The sequence below is a fragment of the Pleurodeles waltl genome, chromosome 2_2, assembly GCF_031143425.1.
Source record: "Pleurodeles waltl isolate 20211129_DDA chromosome 2_2, aPleWal1.hap1.20221129, whole genome shotgun sequence".
NCBI lineage: Eukaryota > Metazoa > Chordata > Amphibia > Caudata > Salamandridae > Pleurodeles > Pleurodeles waltl.
The window spans coordinates 246,713,005-246,731,469 of record NC_090439.1 but is presented as its reverse complement, the minus strand read 5'-3'; the positions used below and the strand labels follow the sequence as shown (position 1 = coordinate 246,731,469).

The 18,465-nt window shown below is 48.6% G+C and overlaps 1 protein-coding gene across 1 annotated transcript in view; it reads right to left on the bottom strand.

The window, feature by feature from the left end:
* The window catches only part of NSUN2 (NOP2/Sun RNA methyltransferase 2), a 480,899-nt gene that overhangs the window by 36,795 nt on the left and 425,639 nt on the right, over nucleotides 1–18,465 (bottom strand). Inside the window, exon 18 of the mRNA XM_069219708.1 lies at nucleotides 12,926–12,965. Coding sequence (XP_069075809.1) covers nucleotides 12,926–12,965 — 40 coding nt within the window. The remainder of the gene's footprint in view (nucleotides 1–12,925; nucleotides 12,966–18,465) is intronic.

The following is an 18,465-nucleotide window of genomic DNA, read 5'->3' as shown; positions in this document are numbered from 1 at the left end:
CAAATAAGCATAAAGTGTACTATAGTTTCCGTAGTACCATTACAACTTGGACATAAGTCTGTTGACAGAGCGGGACTCCAGGTGTTACTAAGGGACTTCAAAGGTAAGCATCCGTACCTGAACCGGACATACAAGCTTTTGCTTAGTTGGTCAGGAATTAAATCAAGAAAGGGTTCAAAGTGGGGATACCACTTGAAGTCAAGAAATTGGGAAGTCAGTCTACCGAGTGATGTACATGACAGACAGTTGTTCCTAACATGGGACCAATAGGCTGTTTTCAGATGTTGCTTCTGGATCCTCCTTAAGTTATACGGTTGGCTCCAGAAGTCACGGAGTCCGAAAATATGGAACCATCTCGAAATATGCTTGAGCAAGGGAATAGAGTGCATTGGGTCTATCTAGGATGTCTTGTAAAGACTCCTTATATGCAACTAGTTCAGGGGTAGTCCAAATACGTACCCAAAAGATTAAGGGTCTTACTGCTATTACGTCAGAAATGCGGGAGAACCCAAGATCTAGAAACATTGGAATCAATGGTGTATTACGAGGGCATGCCAGAAGAGATCTTACAAAGCTATTTTCCCCTACGGATAGTTTACTAGTATTTGAAAAACCCCAATCCTCTGCACCATAGGCCGCGGCACCATGGGCCTTCGCTAAAAAAATGTTTTTATAGCTGGAGAGACAGCTTTCACAGTAGTGGATTTATAAAAACGCAAAATGGCCCCTGATCTATGTAACAGGAGAGCTGTGCTTTTATCAACCTGGGCCTCCCATTGCATATTGTTGTTAATTCTTACCCCTAGGTAGTCAATGGAGCTTACCTTGCTTAGAGGGGTCCCATTTAATAAGATGGTACATCTTTTAATGGGACCACAGCTAAAGGTCATAAATTTGCTCTTACTAGAATTACGCTCCAATCCATAATCTGCACAAAACACACTAAACCTGCCCACTAAAACCTGAAGGCCCATTGGTGTTTTGGAAATCAAAAGTCGTCAGCAAATAGTAGAATCTGAATTTTTTGATTGTTCAAGGAAGGAGCATCATTTAGGCAATCAGATACAACTTGCACTGCCTCGTTAATAAACAAGGGAAAAAAAAAAAGATTAGGGGCAAGGACACAGCCCTGGCGCACCCCCCGTCTGATGTCTATTCGGTCAGTGAGTTCCCCCTGGTTGCCCCATCTCACTTGTGCATAGGTATTCTCATGCAGCCTTTTAATCAAATGCACTAAGTTCCCCGGAACACCAATTTTGTTCAAAACTTCCCACAGCTTATGTCTAGGGACAAGGTCAAAGGCAGATCTTAGATCCACAAAAGCAACATACAATTTTTGTTTGGCTAGAGTAACATATTTCCAGAATAACAAAGAGAGCCTAAAGACCTGGTCCAAGGTGCTAGTTTCTGATCGAAAACCGGCCTGGAGAGGGAATAGTATCTGTTTGTCTTGGACCCATTCCATGAGCCTGTCTAAAACTTGCTTGGCAAAGATCTTTTGCAAGTTGTTGATGAGGCTGACTGGTCTATAAGTAATAGGCAAGCCCACATCACCTTTTTTATATATAGGTATTATTTACACCCCGACCCACGAGTCCGGGATTGGGCCACCTGCTGCTATGGTATTCAACAGTGTGTTTATGTACCATGCACAAATGACGGGTTCAGATTTAAACAGATCCCCCGGTATCTTGTCAGGACCAGGCGCCTTGGCTGGCCTTAAGGAATTGATGGCTGCAGTAGTTTCAGCTATTGTAAAAACTATGTCATCCGCAGAGCCCTCAGGGGGAAATCTGCAACTGGCACACAAGTTCTTGTTGTGCAGGTGAAGCATAAATCTCGGGAAAGTAGGCCACCCATCATTCGGGTTGAATATGCAGGCTGATGGTGTCATTACCCTCTCTATGTCTACTGGCCATCAACCTCCAGAAGAAGCCAGCGTCTCGATTTTTGATTGCATCCAGCATCCTCTGCCAGATCTCATATTCCCAACTTTTTTTCGCTAGTTCCAAAGCCTTGTCTAGCATTTCTGATCTCCCCCGTAAGTGCTTTTTGAGGGCCAATTTTAAATTGGACCTCGCGTGGACACAATCTTTGTTAAACCATTCCCTAGATTGAGTAGTGTCAGTGGTATGCCTGGAATTAATTTCCTTATAAAAAAATTCCTTTGTAAAATACTTGCCATTTCTGCATGGATAGTCAGGATTGGGATAATATCAATCTCTTGTTCATCAAGGCTAGAAAAAAAGTTTTAAAAACGATGAGTAGATTTCCTTAATCAAGTATGGGTTTGATGTTACTTTAGGCCAACTAACACGGGTTTTGTCTATGGCTCAGGCAAGGAGTCAGGACATCAGTAATCTCTAAATGCTGGACTCTTCCAAATGCGTGACTAGTGAGGGTGAGACACAGAGGGTTATGGTCGCTGTCATAGCGAAGTTCTACCTTCATATCTAGAGTACTTGACCAAAGCCTGATATCCACCAGGAGATAGTCAATGGTGCTAGAAGGCGGCCCTGGCTTAAAGGTGGGAGCACGATTTAGATCGGATCTGGTGCGACCATTACATTCTCTTAATCCAAATCTTAGGCAGAGGGAAGCCATCTGCACGGTGACACAAGAGCCAATGCACTGGACATCCTACTTAGACTTGGGCCTGGTCGTTCCTGATCTTCTTGAGAACTTTGGGCAGAAGTGGTATAGGCTAAAGGAGGCCGGAGTTCCACTTGAGCCAAAAAGCATCACTGAGCAAGTGCTGCCTTGAAAACTCCAAAGCACAAAACATCTGACATTGCGCATTCTCTGCAGGGGCGAACAGATCTAACCAAGGCTCTCCCCACTGCTGAAAGAGACCTTGCACCACCTCTGGATGGAGACGCCATTTGTGATTGGCTGTGCATCGATGGCTGAGTTCATCCGCTCTGGCGTTGAGAGAACCTGCTAGATGTTGAACCACCGGGGTAATGCCCTGATGTTCCAGCCATGTCCAGAGGCGCAGTGCCTCCAGACAAAGGGACCAGGACCCTACTTCGTCTTGTTTGTTGCAGTACCACATGGCGGTAATATTGTGTGTGAACACCTGCACTACTTTCTCTTTGAGAGAGGGAAGAAATGCTTTCAACACAAGCCTGATCGCCCGGAGCTCCAGAAGATTGATATTGAGCTCAGACTCCGCCAGAGACCAGAGGCCTCTGATCTCCGCCTCTCCCATGTGGCCGCCCCAACCCAGAAGGGACGCATCTGTCACTCTAGATCGATCTGGTTGGGGAAGGGAGAGGGATCTGCCGTGAACCCAATGGCAATTTGAAAGCCACCACTGCAGGCCTTTCGCAGTCCCCTCCGAGATCTGGACCATGTCTGAGAGATTCCCCTGATGCTGCGCCCACTGGAACTTCAAGTCCCACTGCAGAGCCCACATATGCCATCTGGCATGTGTCATTAGCAGGATGCAGGAGGCCATAAAGCCCAGCAGCCTCAGTCAGTCTCACCGAAACCCAAGACAGAGGCTGAAAGATCTAAATCATAGCCTGAATATCTTGGGCTCGCTTTTCGGGAGGATAAGCCTGAAACTGCACTGTGTCCAGAACAGCTCCGATGAAGGGGAACGGCTGTTCGGTGTGACTTCAGCATGTTTATGGTAGCGTGTGCAGGAGGTTCGCTGTAGCCTGTAGGTGGGAAGACGACTTTCTGGGGCTAGTCTGCCTTCCACAGCCAGTCGTCGAGGTAGGGGAAGACTGATACCCTTAACCTGCGCAGATGAGCTGCAACCACCACCATCACTTTCGGGAACACCCGAGTGACACTGCTAAGGCCGAAGGGGAGCACAGTAAGCTGAAAGTGCTCATGACCTACCACGAATTGTAGGTAATGTCTTTGGGCAGACAGGATGGGGATGTGGAAATAAGCGTTCTGCAAGTCCAACGCTACCATCCAGTCTCCAGGATCCAAGGCAGACAGAACCTGAGCCAGGGTGAGGATTTTGAATTTCTCCTTCTTGAGGAAGTAGTTTAGGTCCTGAAGGTCTAGGATAGGAAGTAAGCCCTTGTCCTTTTTCGGCACCAGAAAGTAGTGGGAGTAACAACCACGACCTACTTCGGGCACAGAGACCTTCTATAGCTCCCTTGGCCAAGAGAGCTGCGACTTCCTGGTGGAGAAGCACCAAATGATCCTCTGCGAGGTGGCTGAGGGATGGAGGCATGGCTGGTGGAGCAGATTCGAAAGGGAGGGAGTAGCCCTTTCAAACGATCTGCAAAACACACCTGTCAGTAGTGATGGATTCCCACTGGGGCAGGTGATGGTGAATCCTGCCGCCAACTGGATGGGAGTGAGGGGACTGACTAGGAGGGTTTGGAGGCTGCAGCGGGGCAGGGGGGGTGGGGGGGGGAGGTGGACTGGGCAGACCTCTGGTACTCTGTCCTACGCCCACGTGAGATTCTGCGTCCCCGGCCACCCAGCGGCTGGACAGCATGGGTGGCACAGTGGCTGGGCGGAGGATGCGACAGGGAGCCCCTTCACTGGCCACAAAAGGGCCGAAAAGGGGACTGCGGGGCGAGGGACAGAGGAAAGACCAAGGGACTGAGCCATAGCCCGGGAATCCCTGAATTTCTCCAAGGCGAGTCCGCTTTGTCTCTAAAGAGACGAGAACCATCAAAGGGCATGTCCATGAAGGACTGTTCGACATCCCCAGAAATACCAGAAGTACGCAACCAGGTGTGGATTCTCAAGCCCACCTTCATAGCAACTAAACTGCCAAGAGAGTCGGTCGCGTCCAGCCCACAATGGATTGTGAACTTCGCTACATCTCTCCCATCATTGACAGCTCACTAGACAATACCACCGGCCTCCTCCAGTATCTGCGGCAGGACTTGCGCAACCGTATCCCACAAAGAGTAGGCACAGCGACCCAGAAGGCATGCAGTGTTCACAGACCGCAGCATAAGACTGGGTGAAGAAAACAACTTCTTACCAAATTGTTCCAGCCTTTTTGATTCCCTATCCGGGGGTGCGGAAGGAATGCGCCTTAAGAAGAGGAAACATGGATGACAAGACTCTCAGGTGTGCAGTGTTAGGACAGGAATTTAGGGTCGTTCGGAGCAGGCCGATGGCGGCATGAGATAGCCCTATTCACAGGAGGCCCTGTGTTGGGTTTGGACCAAGTACCCAAACGGCATCAGTGAGGGCTTCATTGAATGGCAAAAGGGGATTGGATGTGGAAGCCCCTGGCTGAAGCACCTTCGTCAGGAGATTGGACCTTAACTCTACAGTAGGAAGCTCAAGGCCAATGACCTCAGCTGCCCTACTGACCACCATATCAAAAGTTGCTCACTCTGCCGTAGCAGGAGACAGCATGCCATCCAGACAACTGGTGTCGCCCAATTCCTGTGCCCTGTCCAAAGGTGGGTCATCCTGGTATTTATTAGGGTCCAGGGACCCCTCCAATCCTTCCCTAAATTCATGCCCATAGGAAAAAGGGTTCGAATCTAACCCAGGGTGAATAGGCCCCATCGAAGACAAAAGGAGCGCTGGTCGAAGCCGCTCCGATACGTTGGGGATAAGGATCAGGTCGACGTCGATGGTGGGCACTACAGACGTCGGGAGCGTTGACAATTGACCAGGCACCAAAGAAGATCTCAATGGTGCGACCAGCACGGATCTAGAGGTGACCTCAGTGGCCGGAGCTGAAGCCACCGGTGCGGAACCTGAAGGCCCCTCAACCGAAACCCTTAGACCCAAAGGCGCTGTTTCGGGGTCGGTCCACTCAAAGATGAGGCACATGGCCTCATTATTCTTTAAGTTGGGCGGGGGTCACTCCGGGAAACTCAGGGAAGCGCTGAGTGGACCCAGACGCAGGCTCCGAGGATGGAGCTCTTGAGTGTTGACGCTCCTCCCGCGTCGTGTCAGCTGAGCGACGGGGCGAAGTCAGAGTGCGATTGGACCTCTTCGACGACTTCTTATTCTTACCTGCACCCGAAGATTTTGAAGCCGACGAGTGGTGATGGCTTTGCGAACGATCTTAAAACCTTCCTCTCGATCGCGACTTGCGCAGAGTCGAGTGCCGTGCCGCAATGAGTTTGAGGGACCACTCCCTCAAGGCCTTCAGGTGCTTGGCCCGGCACATAGAGCACAACGTCGGGTCGTGGTTGCGCTCGAGACACCACAAACAAACAGACACAAACACACACAAAAAGACAAACACAGATACAAACAAACACAGATACAAACAAACACAGATACAAACAAACACAGATACAAACAAACACAGATACAAACAAACACAGATACAAACAAACACAGATACAAACAAACACAGATACAGACAAACACAGACAAACACAGACAAACACAGACAAACACAGACAAACACAGACAGACACAGACAGACACAGACAGACACAGACAGACACAGACAGACACAGACAGACACAGACAGACACAGACAGACACAGACAGACACAGACAGACACAGACAGACACAGACAGACACAGACAGACACAGACAGACACAGACAGACACAGACAGACACAGACAGACACAGACAGACACAGACAGACACAGACAGACACAGACAGACACAGACAGACACAGACAAACAAACCCGATGCGGATTTGTCACAGACATCATGCGATGACAGTCCTTGCACGGCTTGAAACCAGTCTTTGGGGACATCCTCGACATACCAAATACCTTACTTGAAAAGTTGATAAAACGGTCGAAGTCAGTCAAAAAGAGACCAGGGTAGTTCTCTCTGGATCAGCGCGTGGCACGGAAAGAAAAGAACTGACGTCACTGCACGAAGGCAGCGTCTATGTACTACTCTCGACATCACAGCAACTATGTCGCCAACAAAGCCCATGCCACCTACTGACGTGCAAGGGTATTGCTCGAAGGAAAATCTCCAGGTCGTGTCTGACGCCTGGGGGAAATTCTTAGGTAAGGAATCTGCTCTATCAGATAAAGCCTTTAAAGTGGGGGAGACTTCAAAGAGTGGTTTTGAAGTGCACAAGTTTGGCTTTCAGTACAGTTCTGTCTGTAAGAGTCCCAGTAGGGGGGTATGGCAGTCCATTGTGTGAGGGCAGAGCACTGTCCTTTAACATATAAGTGTCAGGCCTTCCAGCCCAGGAAGACCTATTCAGTACGCAGATGTGTGCAAGTGTGAGACTCCTGTGTTTGTGGTTGTCTGGTTGAAATGCACAATGAAGCTGTTAACCAGCCCAGGCCAGACCTTGATTAGAGACAGACTGGAAGACAGAGATGTTTTTTAAGGGCAGGGAAATGCTCAATTTCTAAAATAGTAATATATAACCCAACCTCACCAATAAGCAGGATTTTCTATTACCATTCTGGCCATACTAAATATGACCTGGTTACCCCTTTCAGATAAGAATCTACCACCCAAACAGTATATGAGGGTAACCCTCATGCTATCCTATGAAAGGAGCAGGCCTCACAGTAGTGGGAAACAAATTTAGTAGTTTTACTACCAGGACATATAAAACACACATGTACAAGTTCTGCCTTTTACTACACAGCACCCTGCCCTATAGGTTACCTAGGGCCTACCTTAGGGGTGACATATGTAAAAAAAAAAAAAAAAAAAAAAAAAAAGGGAAGTTTAAGGCTTGGCAAGTACATTTAAATGCCAAGTCGAAGTGGCAGTGAAATTGCACAAACAGGCCTTGCAATGGCAGGCCTGAGACATGGTTAAGGGGCTACTTAAGTGGATGGCACAATCAGAGCCGCAGGCTCACCATTTAATTTGCAGGCCCTGGGCACATGTAGTGAACTTTACTAGGGACGTTCAAGTCAATCCAATATGACAATTGGGAATGAACCAATGTTACCATGTTTAAGGGAGAGAACATATGCACTTTTAGCACTGGTTAGCAGGTGTAAATCGTGCAATCCTAAAAAAAAAACTAAAAAAAAACAACAACAAAAAACGTCAGAAATGTGGTGGCAAGCAAAAAGTTGTGGGATGGCCACCCTAAGGCTGTCAGGTCTAATACGGACATTTCATTTTCCTTACAATATGTATCCAGAATGTTGAGTAGACTCTGAAGACCGATACCAGTTTGGCTTTGCTTCGGTCCTCTGTTTAAAGTTTGGAACACAGCAATTAATTTTCACCCAGCTTGACTTGGACCCTTGTGTTTGTGTACAGGAGCCGAATTGCATGAAGGAGATTTGATGTAATATTCATGCTTGGAGTTCTTTCCACAGTAAGAGCCTAATGACGTGTAAGGAAATGCCTCCTTGGCATGGTTACCTCCTAACTTTTTGCCTTTGCTGATGCTAAGTTTTGACTGAAAGTGTGCTGGGACCCTGATAACCAGGCCCCAGCACCAGTGTCCTTTCCCTAAACTGTACCTTTGTCTCCACAACTGGCACAGCCTTGGCACTCAGATAAGTCCCTTGTAACTGGTACCCCTGGTACCAAAGGCCCTGAAGCCAGGGAAGGTCTCTAAGGGCTGCAGCATGTTTTATGCCACCCTGGGGACCCCTCACTCAGCACATGCACACTGCCTCACAGCTTGTGTGTGCTGGTGGGGAGAATATGACTAAGTCGACATGGCACTCCCCTCAAGAGTGCCATGCCAACATCACACTACCTGTGGCATAGGTAAGTCACCCCTCTAGCAGGCCTTACAGCCCTAAGGCAGGGAGCACTGTACCACAGGTGAGGGCATATGTGCATGAGCACTATGCCCCTACAGTGTCTAAGCAAAACCTTAGACATTAGAAGTGCAGGGTAACCATAAGAGTATATGGTCTGGGAGTTTGTCAAATACGAACTCCACAGTTCCATAACGGCTACACTGAAAACTGGGAAGTTTGGTATCAAACTTCTCAGTACATTATATGCACACTGATGCCAGTGTGTAATTTATTTTAACATGCACCCAGAGGGCATCTTAGAGATGCCCCCAGAAAACCAACCTAGTGTAGGCTGACCAGTTTCTGCCAGCCTGCCACACACCAGACATGTTGCTGGCCACATGGGGAGAGTGCCTTTGTCACTCTGTGGCCAGGAACAAAGCCTGTATTTGGTGGAGGTGCTGCTGCCCCTGCAGGAACTTTAACACCTGGCGGTGAGCCTCAAAGGCTCACCCCTTTTGTTACAGCGCCCCAGGGCATCCCACTAGTGGAGATGCCCGCCCCTCCAGCCACTGCCCCCACTTTTGGCGGCAAGGCTGGAGGAGATAATGAGAAAATCAAGGAGGAGTCACCCACCAGTCAGGACAGCCCCTAAGGTGTCCTGAGCTGAGGTGCCCCTGCCTTTAGAAATCCTCCATCTTGGGTTTGGAGGATTCCCCCAATAGGATTAGAGATGTGCCCCCCTCCCCTCAGGGAGGAGGCACAAAGAGGGTGTGGCCACCCTCCAGGACAGTAGCTATTGGCTACTGCTCTTCCCAGACCTAAACACCCCCCTAAATTTAGTATTTAGGGGCACCCCAGAACCTAGGAAACTAGATTCCTGCAACCTGAAGAAACAAGAAGGACTGCTGATCTACAAGCCTGCAGAGAAGACTGAAGACGACCACTGCCCTACCGGCCTGTCTCCTGACTCGAAAACCTGCAACCAGCGACGCATCCAACAGGGACCAGCGACCTCTGAAGCCTCAGAGGACTGCCCTGGACTAAAGGACTAAAAAACTCCCATGAGCAGCGGCCCTGCTCAAAACCAGCAACTTCTTTGCAACAAAGGAGCTTCTTTCAAAGACTACACGTTTCCTGACGGAATCGTGAGACTTCACTCTCTGCACCCGACGCCCCAGGCTCAAGATCCAGAGAACAAACACTACAGGGAGGATTCCCCAGAGACTGCGACTCAGTGGGTAGCCCGAGACTACCCCCCTGTACCCCCACAGCAACGCCTGCAGAGAGAATCCAGAGGCTCCCCCTGACCGCGACTGCCTGTAACAAGGGACCCGACGCCTGGAACAAGCACTGCACCCACAGCCCCCAGGACCTGAAGGAACCGAACCTCAACGCAGGAGTGACCCCCCAGGCGACTCTCTGCCTAGCCCAGGTGGTGGGTGTCCCGAGAAGCCTCCCCCGTGCCTGCCTGCACAGCTAGAGTGACCTCTGAGTCCCTCCATTGATTCCTATTTGAAACCCGACACCTGCTTTGCACACTGCACCCGGCCGCCCCTGTGCTGCTGAGGGTGTGTTGTGTGCCTACTTGTGTCAACCGCCCCGTGCTCTACAAAAACCCCCTGGTCTGCGCCCCGAGGACACAGGCACTTACCTGCTAGCAGACTGGAACAGGAGCACCCCTGGAAACACCATACTTGATTTGTTATGGTGCAGACACAGGTTGGCTAAATGGCACTTTACCATTCAAAAAGTTTTAAAACTTGCAACTGTTAAATCAAGATGTAATGCTCGAGAATGCCAAATGCTGCAGAAAGGCTTTAAAAAAAAAAAAAAGAAAAAAAAGACTGAAGATATGCTTTAATCGACAGCCAACTGCAGATCACCCACAACAGCTCTTTATGTGCCTCTGTTAGAGAGGAACTTAACCTGAGAATCGTCTCAGATGGTATTGGATTGTAGTCAATTGTTTGGGAACTCACTGTTCCATTACTTTGGCAACAGCCGGAAGGAAAGATATTGGCCAATAATTGGATGCAGGCATAGGATCCAAATTGGGTTTCTTCATCAAAAGTACTGCTAAACCCTTTTTATTCAAGAGCCAATCCATCAAGTAAAGAGAAGTTGGTCTCTGAGCTCTTCATCGGGGGTGGGGGGGAATGTGTCAATTATTTAACAATTATAAATAATTCTTATTAAAAGTTGGGAGCATTAAGAATCAATTTAGAGTAATAGTGAACTTCTGAAACTTTGATCAAGTTCTTATATTGTCTAAGGGTTCTTTAATACTCTGCTTGGTTAACTGGATCACATGGTGTCTTCAAGCTCCTTCCGAAGCTTTCAAGACATTATTAAAAGCTAGGAGCTCATCATTAAACTATGTTGAAGATTTCTTCCAAATATTACAGTGAACAACTTAGACTGTTTAGCAGTCCCTAAATTCATCATTTTACACAAAAGAAGAGGGGGAAACAGTACCTGTTTCTTTGCATGCTTGACCAGTTCTTTGAAGATCTGGCAACCAATTCTACTGATGTTTATAGGAAACCAAAATTTAGCTATTCAATAGGAAATGGTCAGACCAAATGATGGGAAAGATCTGTAGATTGTAAAGAGAACTGGGTAGGCCAAAAATCAAATCAAATGTATGGCAAGCATTGTGGGCAGCTCCGGTAATGAACTGCTTTAAGGCACAATAGGTAAAGACATAAATAGGTGACAAAGTGGAAAGATCATCAGGATTATCCATGTGAAAATTAAAAACACTGAAAATTAACAAAGTATTAATCCATTGAAAATTCTCTAATGACTTTAAAGAACACATTAAGAAAAAGGGGTGGTGGCTACAACAGCCAAGATGACTGCTGTGTTTTAACTGTTGTTTCCGAGGCCCCCATGCTGATCTGTACGCATGTGCCGTCTGACAGCTGTTTTCTCCTACCCCCAACTCCACCCCCAACATTTGGGGTGCAGGGGTTCAGAGGACCCACGGATGAGAGTGAGGGGGGCCACCGAGCCGCACCAGGAGATGCTGGGGACACTGAGGTCCAAACAAAACGGTGGCCCACTACTAAGACGCTGTGCCTACTGAAGACCACAGGCCCTGGAGCACAGCTGAACTAGGGACCAACAAGGATGCTGTGCCCTCAGGGCTGAGAGCCCAAACTGGAGCTGGCTGGGCCCTCAAGCTGGGGAGCGGTGCTGGCCCCCCGGCCCCCACGTAGTGGCAGCTGGCGCAAATCTCTTCAGCCCGAGGAGGTGGTGGCTAGGGACGAAGGGTCCTGATTGCCGTGGCGGAGGTGGAGTATGATGCACCCACAGAGGACCCTGCAGGTGAGGGAGGGTCTGAGGTCCGGAAGGCCAGACAGGAGGAAGATACACCCTGGGGGACTTTGAGGTGGGGTTCCTGGGCTACAACTGCTTCAACCGGCCCCTCACACTGACTGCACACAAGGTTGTGAGCGAGGGTGAACGGTCTGTCAGAGCTGTGCAAATCCACCATGGGATGGAGGTGAGACTTCATACTCTGCTCCCGACGTGCACGGCTCAAGTTTGGAGGAACAAACACCGCAGTGAGGACTCCCAGGCGATTCCAAGGATGTGGACACCCTGAGTCGACCTCCCTGCACCCCAACAGCAACGCCTGCAGAGAGGATCCAGAGGCTCCCCCTGACCGCGACTGCCTGGTAACAAAGGAGCCCGACGCCTGGACCAAGCACTGCACCCGCAGCCCCCAAGACCGAGAGGAACCACCTACCAGTGCAGGATTGACCAGCAGGTGGCCCTCATCCCTCAGGTCGCAAGCCACCAACTGGGCTACGATGAGGGCCGCCTGCTGGTCAAAACAAAATAAAAAATAGGGAGTTTATGAGCAGTTGCACATCTACGATGGATAAATAGTTAAAAGCAAATCTTGAGAAATAGTTTTCTCCTGAGAACACAATGTACTGAAAATCCAGGCCTTGTTTATCCAATATGAAAATGCCTATATTAAGGATTGTCGGAGAACAGTTGCAGATTCTCATTTAAAACTGTTTTTCGAAAATACACAGTTTCTCAATATTAAAAGTGTTGGACAGATTGCATTCGGAAACAGCAAGTAAATTGCTAGATACAGCCAATAAAATATTTGTCTTGGCTTAGCAACAAACTGCTTTATTAGCAAAACAAACTGCCAGGTCCTCACATTTGCTCAATATTTAACCATTAACTCTACTTGAAATATGAAGCACATTTTTACTATTTTACGAATTTGCCTATGCTCTACATTAATAGGTTCTTGCCAACAGCAAACAAGACAGAGAGCTAACATTTAATATTTTACTTACTCTGGATCTGGATCATACTTCAGAACAATGCTACCCATAGCTGGAAATAAAAAAGACAAATGTGCACATTAACAATGCTTTACATACAACAGATTATTAAACTAATATGAGTGCACATTAACGGACAAGTTACTTACCTTCCATAATGCCTTATCTGGTAGAGACAATATCTAGTTGCAGATTCCTTACCTTAGAATTTCCCCTTGGTGTCAGTCTGGAGCAGATTTTTCTTGAGCAGTACCCCCCAAATGCTGTTAGGAGGCATTGGTCACCTCCGCGTCCGTCATCGGCGTCACCCCCACTGGATACGATGTTGCGGGCCCTATATAGGTGCCACTTCAGCACACAGACATCAGTTTCTTTTCACAGCTTTCCACGCCAGAAGCAAAGAGCCATGAACACTAACCAGTGGTGCGTCAAAATTAGGACCCTGATAGGCGAAGTCCCTGTCCCTAGAAATCAGTTTGCATAACGGGGAGGATGGGTGGGTCAATAAGTTATCAGTAAATAGATATTGTCTCTACCAGAGAAGGCACTACTAAAGTTAAGTAACTTGTCAATGTGATAGAGACATCTAGTTGCAGATTCCTTACACAAGAATAGATACCCAAGCAATACCATCCCGGAAGGAGGGTCTGCGAACCAAGATCACACCAGCAACGGGCAAAGTGCCCATCCCTATGGACCTGACTGTCCAGGTAGTAATGTTTGGTAAATGTGTGCAAAGAGGCCCAGGTTGCTGCCTGACAGATCTCAAGGACTGGAACTCCATGTTTTAATGCAGTGGTAGCAATTTTAGCTCTAGTAGAAAGAGCACGCAAGCCCTCAGGGGGATGTTTGTTAGCCAATGCATAGCACGTTTTAATGCATAGTACACCCCTTCTGAAGATGGTTTTCTTCTGCACTGTCTTACTTTTTGTCGCACCTATATAACCAACAAAGAGTTGATCATCCACCCAGAACTCTGGTAGGATCAAGGTAGAACGCTAACACTTTTTGGGTCCAGGCAGTGGAGTTTCTCCTTTTCCTTAAAAGTTTGCAGGGGTGCGTAAAAAGTAGGCAAAGTGATGGACTGGCCTACATGGAAGGGTGTAACCACTTTTGCAGAAAGGAGGCCCTTGTGCAAAGCACCACTTAGTCAGGATAGATAGAAAGGTAGAGAGGTTCAGATAATGCCTGCAGCTTACTCACCCTGTGGGCATATGTAATGGCCACAAGGAAGGCTGTTCCCAAAGCGAGAGTTTGGAGAGGCTCTAAAGGAGCGCACATCATGAATGTCGCAACCAAATACAAAGCCCATTGGGGCATAATAAATGGGGATGGAGGCAACACATGAGCGAGGACTTTAAAAAATATATTGACAACAGGAGATTTAAACAAAGAAGGATGCTCAGGCAGCCATAAGAAAGCAGGAATTGCAGACAAATAACTTTTGAGAGTGCCCAAAGCAGAGCCCTGCTGGGCCAACGAAAGTATGAACAAAAGAACCTCAGAGAGAGGGGCAGAATGTGGGTCAACAGACTTGTCTGTGCACTATGCAACAAACTTTTTCCAATGACAGGTGTATACTGTTTTGGTGGAGGGCTGCCTGGCTCCAAATAACATTACAGACTTCGGGCGAAAGATCAAAAGATGTCAACTGCCGCCGCTCAATCTCCATGCAATAAGGCAGAGACTGGAAAGATTCTGGTGGAGAACCCTCCCCTGCTGCTGCGACAGAAGATCCTCCCAAAGGGGCAGTCTGATCGGAGGATCGATGGCCATGCACTATAGCTCGGTATATCAGACTCTTCATGCCCAGTTTGGTGCCAAAAGGGCCTGGTCATTCTTGATAACTCTGGGCTTAAGTGGTATGGGCAGAAAGGAGTACAAAAGGCCTGAGCTACAGTCTAGACTAAAAGAGTCACCGAGCGATTGCTGCCTTGGAAACGCCAATGTACAGTACTGCTGACATTGCACATCCTCTGTGGAGGCGAACAGATATAACCAAGGATCTCCCCACTGCTGAAAGAGACCCTGCGCCACCTCCGGATGGAGACACCATTTGTGACCAACTAAGCATTTTCGGCTAAGTTCATCTGCTGTGATGTTCAGAGAGCCTGCCAGATGTTTAACCACCAGGCACTGCCCTGCTGTTCCAGCCACATCCAGAGGCACAGAGCCTCTTGAAAAAGGGTCCATAACCCTACTCCGCCCTGCTTGTTGAAATACCACATGGTGGTGGTGTTGTCCATCAACACCTCCACTATCTTCCCTTTTAGAGAGAGAAGAAATACTTTAAATGCTAGTCTGATCACCTGGAGCTCCAAAAGGCTGATGTCGAGTCCAGACTCCATTGCAGACCAGATGCCTCTGATCTCCCCTCTCCCAGGTGGCTGCCCCATCCCAAGAGTGACGCATCTGTCACTACTGTCAGATCTGGTTGGGGAAGGGAGAGGGATCTACTTCTGACCCAATCGTGGTTCATTAGCCACCACTACAGATCTTGTGCCGTTTCCTCTGAGATCTGGACCATATAGGAGAGATTCCCCCGATGCTGCGCCCACTGGAACTTCAGGTCCCAAAGCAGAGCCCCGCACATGCCATCAGTCATGTGTCACCAGCAGGATGCAAAAGGCCATAAGGTCTAGCAGCCTCACAGTCACTCATCAAAATCCAGGACAGAGGCTGAAACGTCGGTATTGTAGCCTGAATATCCTGGACTCGCTGCTCGGGAGGATAAACCCGAAACTGCACTGTGTCCAGAACAGCTCCGATGAAAGGGAGAGTCTGAGAGGGAGTCAGGTGTGACTTAAGCACATTTACAATGAACCCAAGCAAATGCAGGAAGTCACTGTAGTCTGGAGGTGGGAGACGATGCCTGGGATGAGCCTGCCTTCAACAGAGAGTCATCGGGATAGGGGAAGACTGAAACCCCTGATCTGCGCAGGTGAGCTGCGACCAGCGCCATCACCTTGGTGAACACCAGAGGGGTGCTAGTAAGGCCAAAGCAGAGCACGGTGAACTGCTTGTGGCCTACCGGGAATGGGAAAGTAAGCGTCCTGCAAGTCTAATGCTGACATCCAGTCCCATGGGTCCAGGGCAGATATAACCTGAGCCAGAGTGAGCATTTTGAACTACTTCTTAAGGAAGAGATTGAGGGACCGAAGGTCTAGGATTGGGTAAAGGCCCTGGTCCTTTTTGGGCACCAGAAACTAGTGTAAGTAACAACCACGACCTACTTTCGGCACAGGGACCCTCTCTGTGGCTTTCTTGGCCAAGAGAACTGTAACCTCCTCGCAAAGTGCCAAGTGATCCTCTATCATTCGATTATAGGACAGTGGTATGGATAGAGGGTTAGTCTCTCTAAGGGGAGGGGGCAGCCGCTTTGGACTATCTTCAAAACCCACTTGTCTGATGTGATGAACTGCCAGCGGAGCAGGTGATGGTGAATCCTGCCTCCGACTGGTTCCTGGTGAGGAACCGTCAGACTAGGAAGATTTGGAGGAAGCTGAAGGGGGAGAACGGTGGACTGGCTGGACTGCTGGCTCCCTGATCCACAAGGATGGTGTATCCCACTTCCCTGGCCATACAGAGGCTGGCCTGGCCCTTGGATGTAGTGGCCTGGATAACTAAGCTCTCAGGGGAGGGATGATGCACCAGAAACACGGTCAGTTTGAGCAGGTCAATGGCAGCAGGCAATAATCCTATTCAAAGGAGCCCCTTGCTGGGTTTGGACCAGGTACCCAGCAGGACATCAGTAAGTGCTTCATTGAATGGTAACAGGGCTTCAAAGGATGAAGCCCCAGGCTGAATCACCTCTGTCAGGAGGTTAGTCCTGACTGCCAAAGGCAGCTCGAGGACTAGGACCTCCGCCACTCCACACACCACAATAGAATAGGACACTTCCTCCTCCATAGCCAGTATAAGGTGAGAAAGCATGCCAGTGTCAGGAGAAGTATTCAGACGACTGGCTTCACCCAGGTTTGTATGCCAGTCCAATGGGTCTTGTAGCTGGTATTCTAAGGGGTATAGCAACCCCTCCCATTCCTCACCATGCCCAACCCATAACAATAAGGGTCAGAATCCAAAAGAGGGTGCAAGGCTCATATCGAAGTCACCAATGAGGAGAGGGTGGATGCTAACCAGAGGTGCATGCAAAGTCAGGGGTGCCGACATCGGAACCTATGTCGGGGAAGGTCGAGGTCGTATGACCAACTCCAGTTCTGATCCAGGAACAGATCTATGGGTACCCCTTGGAGCAGAGGCCAAAGCTGCTGGCATGGAACCTGAGGGGGCCCCTTCTGACCCTTTGGGGCGCGAAGGCACTCCAGTGAACTGGCCAAAGATGAGGCGCAAGGTTGCATAAAACTCGAGTTGGACAGGGGTTGCTCCTGCTCTCAGAAACTCAGGGAGGCCCGAGATCGGCCAAGACGCAGGTTCAGATGACAAACTAGAACGACAACGCTCCTTTTCTTGACTCTTCAACTTCTTGTGTCTTGACTTACCCGATCGTCCTGAGGGGACAATGATGAAGTGGGGCTCTGCAACATTTTTCAGGACCTTCCTCTTGACCAAGATTGGGTGAGACACGAAGCAGAGCACCGGGCTGCAAGGAGCTTTAGGGACTGTTCCCCCAAAGCTTTTGGATTCATGACCCGGCACTCTGAGCATTACTTCAGGGTGTGGTTGCCCTTTAGGCACCACAAGCACACGAGGTGTGGTCTGTTACGGCTATCACCCGATGACAGGATCTACAGGGCTTGAACAAAGTCTTACGCAAAGACATCCTTGACGTACCAGGTGTGTCAACACTCAAAAATCATCAATAAAAAGTCACAAAAGATCACTCACAAAGGAACTGAGGGGTAGCTCTTCTTTGGATGAACCCTAGGCTGGCGCGGAAAGAAGAGAACGGACATCAGGGCTCTGAGGTAGTGCCTATGTAGGATCCGGGACGTCTTATTAGGCCTGAATGACAGCAGAGGTGGGGCCGATCGACACCATTTAATGGCAGGGGTAGTGTTCAAGAAAAATCTAGGGATCCAGAGTGATGCCTGGGGAAAATTCTAAGGTAAGGAATCAGCAATCAGATACATGGGGATGGTTTAATGCAAATCACATGCCACGCAATTACAAAAACAGATGTATAATTTTGAGACCAAATTATGTATTCAAATGTGATACTTTCTCAACACATGGGAACAAAGCCATCTTATGCTCAATGTTTGCGAAAATGCCAAAGCTAAAGTAGATATACCAAAAAACCATGAGGTGTAACATGTGGCCCTACAGTACCACAATCCATCCCTTGCATGTCCAACCATTCAGTTGAAACATGCACCTGGTACAATTACATCTCATTTAGTTTTTATCAGTGGTAATCGAAAAATGCACAATTGAAAATGAGGAGACTTATGACTACAGGGGACAGAGTAGCTAAATATTTTAAAAACACTGGAAAATGAGGGGGAGAGGACTCCTGAGAGGATCATATGTACCTTATAACTTGCAGTTGTTATACCTAAAAAGGATTATAACCTCAACACACACAACAGAGA